This window comes from Elephantulus edwardii, unplaced genomic scaffold (assembly GCF_000299155.1).
Source record: "Elephantulus edwardii isolate Elephantulus edwardi_28Jun2011 unplaced genomic scaffold, EleEdw1.0 scaffold00069, whole genome shotgun sequence".
NCBI lineage: Eukaryota > Metazoa > Chordata > Mammalia > Macroscelidea > Macroscelididae > Elephantulus > Elephantulus edwardii.
In genome coordinates this window covers 9,209,972-9,215,971 of record NW_006399819.1, presented here as the reverse complement: position 1 = coordinate 9,215,971, position 6,000 = coordinate 9,209,972, and the positions used below count along the sequence as shown (strand labels likewise).

The 6,000-nt window shown below is 31.7% G+C and overlaps 1 protein-coding gene across 1 annotated transcript in view; it reads right to left on the bottom strand.

Annotated features, from left to right (window-relative positions):
* The window catches only part of ELTD1 (EGF, latrophilin and seven transmembrane domain containing 1), a 218,516-nt gene that overhangs the window by 54,592 nt on the left and 157,924 nt on the right, over positions 1-6,000 (bottom strand). Inside the window, exons 4-7 of the mRNA XM_006888583.1 lie at positions 4,949-5,019; positions 4,135-4,314; positions 3,861-4,044; positions 2,713-2,829 (exon numbers count right to left, since the gene is read on the bottom strand). Coding sequence (XP_006888645.1) covers positions 2,713-2,829; positions 3,861-4,044; positions 4,135-4,314; positions 4,949-5,019 — 552 coding nt within the window. The remainder of the gene's footprint in view (positions 1-2,712; positions 2,830-3,860; positions 4,045-4,134; positions 4,315-4,948; positions 5,020-6,000) is intronic.

Genomic DNA, 6,000 nt, shown 5'->3' with positions numbered 1-6,000 from the left:
AGCATTTGTTGCTTGATGTTCTGTTAAATTTTGCTATTTTGACTGGGGTGAGATTATGTCTCATAGTTGTTTTAATTATGTACAGTCTCTTAACTAAGGTTTACTGTCTTTCAATTATAAACTGTACGTGAAAACATTCTATCTTGTGCTCATTTTCATTTCAACCCTTTTTTGAGTCAATGAAAAATATTACAAATTCACTGGTACCTTACTGGCTATATTTGATTTTCTGTGAATGACACTGCAAAGATTATCACCACGCTATGAATTTTATTAATGTTTTGTCATTAAATTAATTATAACATATGTACTGTTAAGAGGGTTGCTCTATTAGACTTGTTCTTATTTTTTTAAGCCATAACCTTGAGGAAAAGAGATTTTATCAATTGACTTTCTTGAGAGTTGACATGACTGTCCCTTTCAAATATAAGAGCTTGCATCTGGATTATTAAATATAACAGAGCTACAATACAATCAGAATAACCTTTTTGAGATATCAATTCTGTGACCATTTAAGCATCTGTCACGATGATAGGTCTTTTCAATGTCTTTATTCCCAACTGCTAAATCCTATTTATATTGTTTTTGAAATTTTCACAGTTTAACATAGTCTTCGCATTTACTCCCAAATATTATGCTTCACCTGATAATTAGATCGCACTGCACCTGTGAGTCATGCACTCAGTGGCAATATGACTTCATTATTTTTGCTTTGTTTTATAGCCACTGACTCTCATTACTTATATTTTTATAAAATATGGAAAGAAGTACAGGACAGTATAATACTGATGGATTAAAATTATCCAATATTGATGCTAGAGAATTGCACAAAAGACATTATCTGTAGGTGAATACATTGCAATTTTGGACAATGTATCTTTAGAATATGTGCCTGTCTCTACAAAAGCCAAAATATATGCTATTTTACAAATTTTATTTGCATTTATTATCACTTATTCATTCTCCATGAAAATATTGCAATATATATTTCTTGTATTGAATTGACACAGTAATAACCAAAAGATATCTGCTATCAGCAGACACTGTACTTAAGACAGTAAGCAGTTAGATTAAAATGATAGCTGTTTGCTTGCCTCAAGAAAGCAAAAAATAAGGGCGAGCTAGTCATGGCTTCTTTCTTGTTAACTCTCTCACTTCTGACAGGGATTCAGCATTATCTGAAGATAGGCTTAAAAACAGTGACACTGTTGTATAACAGGACTGACATTGGGGTTGTGGGAAGAGTGGGAAAGATGGGATACATAATGTATACTGCTTTGAAGCTGACAAGGGAGAAAACTGTTTAAAAGGGATATATGATTAGGTATTATTGTCATGACAGGAGTCTAGATTGAAGGCTGCATAGTGGACTGGACTTGGGGGGAGGGGTTGTATAACAATGAAAGAATTTTTCTTTTACTTTTCAGAGAGAACGAATGTGGGGGCAGGAAGAAAAGTACAACAATGAATGAATGGAAATCCAAAGTCTCTGTAAATTTTCATTAAAATGAATAGTAAAAAAATACACAAAGAAAAAAAAAAAACGGAACAAGTCCTTTACCTGCTAAGCACCTCATCTGTGTAATCCATAAGCTAGTAAATGAAGTGTTAAAAATCATTAAATAATTTCCCAGTATTAATGGAAATTTCCTCCCTACCCAGCTTTATATTTAGTTGAACTGTTTACTGTGCATAGACTAAGATACTACTTCTCCATGAAGAAAAATAACAAGACTAAGTAACAATTTTCAAGATTATGTACATTCTTTTTGTTTTTTCTTTATACATGTCATAAATCTTTGTGTCACAGTGAAGACTATGAAGAAATTCTAAAAAACAAGAGCCTAGGCAAATTGTAGCATATAGTCATTTGTACACGAAGAATTATTTAAAAACAGCTCTTGAATATAAGAATAGTCAAGTGGAAATAGTCCAAATAGCAAGGAACAAAATAATGAATTTGGAAATTTTGGACACACACAGTGGACATTAGCAGAGTCTAGAGAATATTATGCTAAGTGAAATAACTTAGTCACATAAGAAAAAATACTGAATAAAGCCACTACTGTGAAAATAGGAGGATAACTGAACAAGATGTGTAAAAATGTTCTAAAGGGAGAGGAGGAGATAAAAGGGGGTAGATGAAAAGGAAAATGGGGGGAAAAATCACTAATATAGCAGAGTTAGTGGGTGGAGGGTAGGCGAAGGAATGGAAACGTTTAGTGGGAACTTGAAAAGATGGGTTAATCATAGCATAGATCAATGGTAACTTATTATATAAAATGTAATATGTATGAATGATTTTATAAAATGTAAGGTGCATAAATGAAACACTGCATATGAATGACTGTATAAAACAAAGGATATATATAAAGCACAACATATATTCATTATTATATGCAAACCAAGAACAAAAGTTAAGCAATAAAAAAGTCAATGGTAGAGGTTAGTACTAAGTCAGGACAAAAAACAATCCACATTTTATGAACTAAAATTCTTCCCGGATATATATATATTAGAAAGAAAAATCTCAAGAACAATGATAACATTGCACATATGACTCTCAAATAATCTGTTTATAGGAAATCACAGGGATCATAAATACATTAGAATAGACTAGACTACACTAGAATAGAATAGAATAGATTTTTTAATATGTATTTATTGAAAATCAATTGTAATGTTACATATAAGACAGTAACAAAATTCTACCACCTGAACCATAAGCAGTTTTTCTCTTTGGGAGTATCTTTATATAATCTCCATCAACATTCATTTGAGGATGAATACGTTCCATTTGATATGAATCAAAAGAGAAAACTTTGAGAGCTGAAACAAACCAAAGAAATAGTAAGTTCTTTGACATTAGTTAGTTGAATGCATTTATTTTAGTACAGACAATTTTACTCCTCATGATTACAGAAGATGGAGTGAGCATTTTCTGAACATTGGGGCATTATAATTTATGCCTTATATATTTTACCCTAATTTTGAGTTTCACTACTCATGGTTTGGTTTAAACTTTATTGCATTAAAGTGCATATGTACTTCAGGGGTTACTAAATAAGTTACTAAAGCAAAGACGAGCAATATAGAATCTTAGTAAGAGCCTTTTAATATATGGAATATAATGGAATTAATTTCTCGAGCTGCAATTTTTTTACTGGTGTAATTTTTTAAACCATTTCTGGAAAATAATAGCATCATGACAGGTAGGAGTCCTATTTATTATTCACAAGTATGTAACCTCCACTTTGAGTAAATGATTAGATGAGATAGTGAGATAACGATTCTTGTGAATCTAAGACATATAGCAGGATACCACTCAAAAGTGTAATAAAGTTTAAAAAATTAAAAAATGTAATAAAGCTGCATGCAATGATTATTTCAGAATTGTACTGTTTCATCAGATCTTTGCAAACATCCTCAAATTGACCCCAGATTCTGAATGTTTTGTGTATGAGATTGCATAAAACAGGAAACACTCTAATTTTTATGCTGACTGCTCCAAAAGATAAATAAAGGATATCTAAAGGATCTGTATGTCCTTAACACTCACTCATTAATCCTGTGTCATTAGAGGACTTACAGGAAACGACAAGATATTAAGGCATCCTGAGCATTTAAATGCTAAACATTGAGAAAAAGGAGGAGATAGCACAGAGCAATTACATATTTACTATTTATACTCTTGCTATACTTGTATGTATCATAATTAATTTCTACACTGAGTGAAATTAAAAAAAAAGAGAAAGAAAAACTCCAGTATTGATTTAATCAAGACCACTTAAAATATTTTTTCCCATTTTGGAACTCATTTGGAAGGCTCTATGATTTTGAAAGCAATCTTTGCTTCTTACCTACATCACTTGAGTTGGTATCTATATGAGTAGTTTTCTGGAAGTTCTGAGCTATGCTTAACGTTACTTGTTCAGCAGTGTGCATCAGTTTTGTAAGATGAGTTTTTCTAATATTTGTAGATAACTTATCCCAAGCAGTAAATGTATCTTTTTGAACAAAATTATTCACTGTTTTCACAAATTCCTATAGGAGGGAAATAATAAAGGTTTACATAATCGCAAATGTAAAGAACATTGTGAAGCTCAATTCTTTGTTAAAGCCTGACATACTTACAGTAAGTGTTGTATTAGATAGAATATCCTTAGCTGAGTTAGAAGTATTTATGGAACTGAGTAATGGAGATGATTCTTGTAATACTTCTATATATGTTATTATGTCCACTGGTGAAAGATTTCTCACAGAATTTCTAGAGACTTCCTGTAACAAAGCCACAGGTTCTTCTATAGTTCTAATCTGAGAGAGAAAGAAATGTCCAGGAAAAGAAACAAAACAATTTAGAGTACTGTATGCTAAAGAGCAGCTTCTAAAATCACTCCGGATTATTTAATGTAGAATTATCAAATGTAACTTAATTTTAGTACACTTTAATCAACTTGAGAAAATTCCTTAGAATCAAAATTTCCTTTAAATTTGCTATTTGAGTACTTATATTGTATTCTGACCTTCAATCTCATAACAATTGTGTGAATGTCCTACAATATTTACTCTTTAAAATACTCACTTTGAAGTACAAAATACAGTTGCATTCAATTCCATAACCTCTTTTAAGTGTAGGAGAAGGCCTGAGGTCAAGAAAATACTTGTATTTTACTCATCAGCTTTCTTTATATGTTGAAAGTTTTCCATTATGCCAAATAATGAAAAAGTAACATAAATTAAATATGTAAAAGTATTCTTCAATACTTCGGGGATTTTCAAATTAATCCTATCTACAACTCAAATGCTTAGATTTCTCTATATAAACAGTTTCACCTCTATGAAAAGCTCAACTGCTTGCTACTATTCTGAAGATGTAATATTGGAAGGATGTGAACAGAAACAAGAATATCAAAGTAAAACAGCTTTCTAATTCAACTAATCTACTTACTTTTGTTAAAATTTTATTAATATTTGCAGCAAGACAGGCATTATCTAAATGGCAGTTTGCATCCACATTTTCTGTAGAAAGAAAAAAAAATAGATTATCTTGTTTCTTAAAATATTTTTCCCCTAAGCTGACCACATTGGTTCAAGTAATTTTGCTCACTTAAGGGATATAAAAGAAACGTTACTTAACACTTGCTTTTCCTTTTCCTCTTAAGAATACAACATAATTAATGGATAATGAAAGAAAGCAGGATTAAGGGACAGGACATGTTAAGTGGTCTAAGACATGTGGTCTACATATTCCATTAATAATGCTCTTTGATTCTTAATATTTTATAAACAATAAAGAAATAGGACACGTTCTTGGAAAACATCAAATTTAATAGTGTATTGCTCTGCAGCACATATTTTATTTAACTCTTTATTTAAAAATCCAGTGTCAATGAGTCTATGCCAACTCACTGTTGTTGTGCCATCGAGTTGCCAGAGACTCAGCAACCCTGTATGTACAGCAGTTCTAAAGCCTGTCCTGTCGTGACCCAGTCTCACTAATTCAGACATACCTAGTCCTACTGCCCCAGTTACTGTATTATAGTGACCATTTAAAACAGAGTAGAACTAGCCTAAAGGTATTCTACGTCCAAAAATCTCCAGAAAACAGACTGCCTCATCTCTTGCCAGTGAAAAGTATGGGTTTGAACCTCTGACCTTTCAGCTTGCAACCAAACACTTTAATCACTTCTGAGTCCTTTAGTGATACATCCAATTTACCTTGACAGTAGGTGCCTTCATTAGGTTTGAATTGTAAACTTCCAGTTGGTGTCTGATAACCTTCCTGGCAGGAGCAGTTATAGCCACCAGCCACATTTTTACACACCGCATGATCACCACAGGCAACTGATTCACTACATTCATCTATATCTGTAGATGGTTGAACATTGAAAATTTTATTTAGTACTCATATAGCTGCCAAGTGGTTGACTGTATTAAAATATTAAATTATTTTATATTAAATTTTGAGTATTCACAACAAAAAATGCAATTATTTAAAAC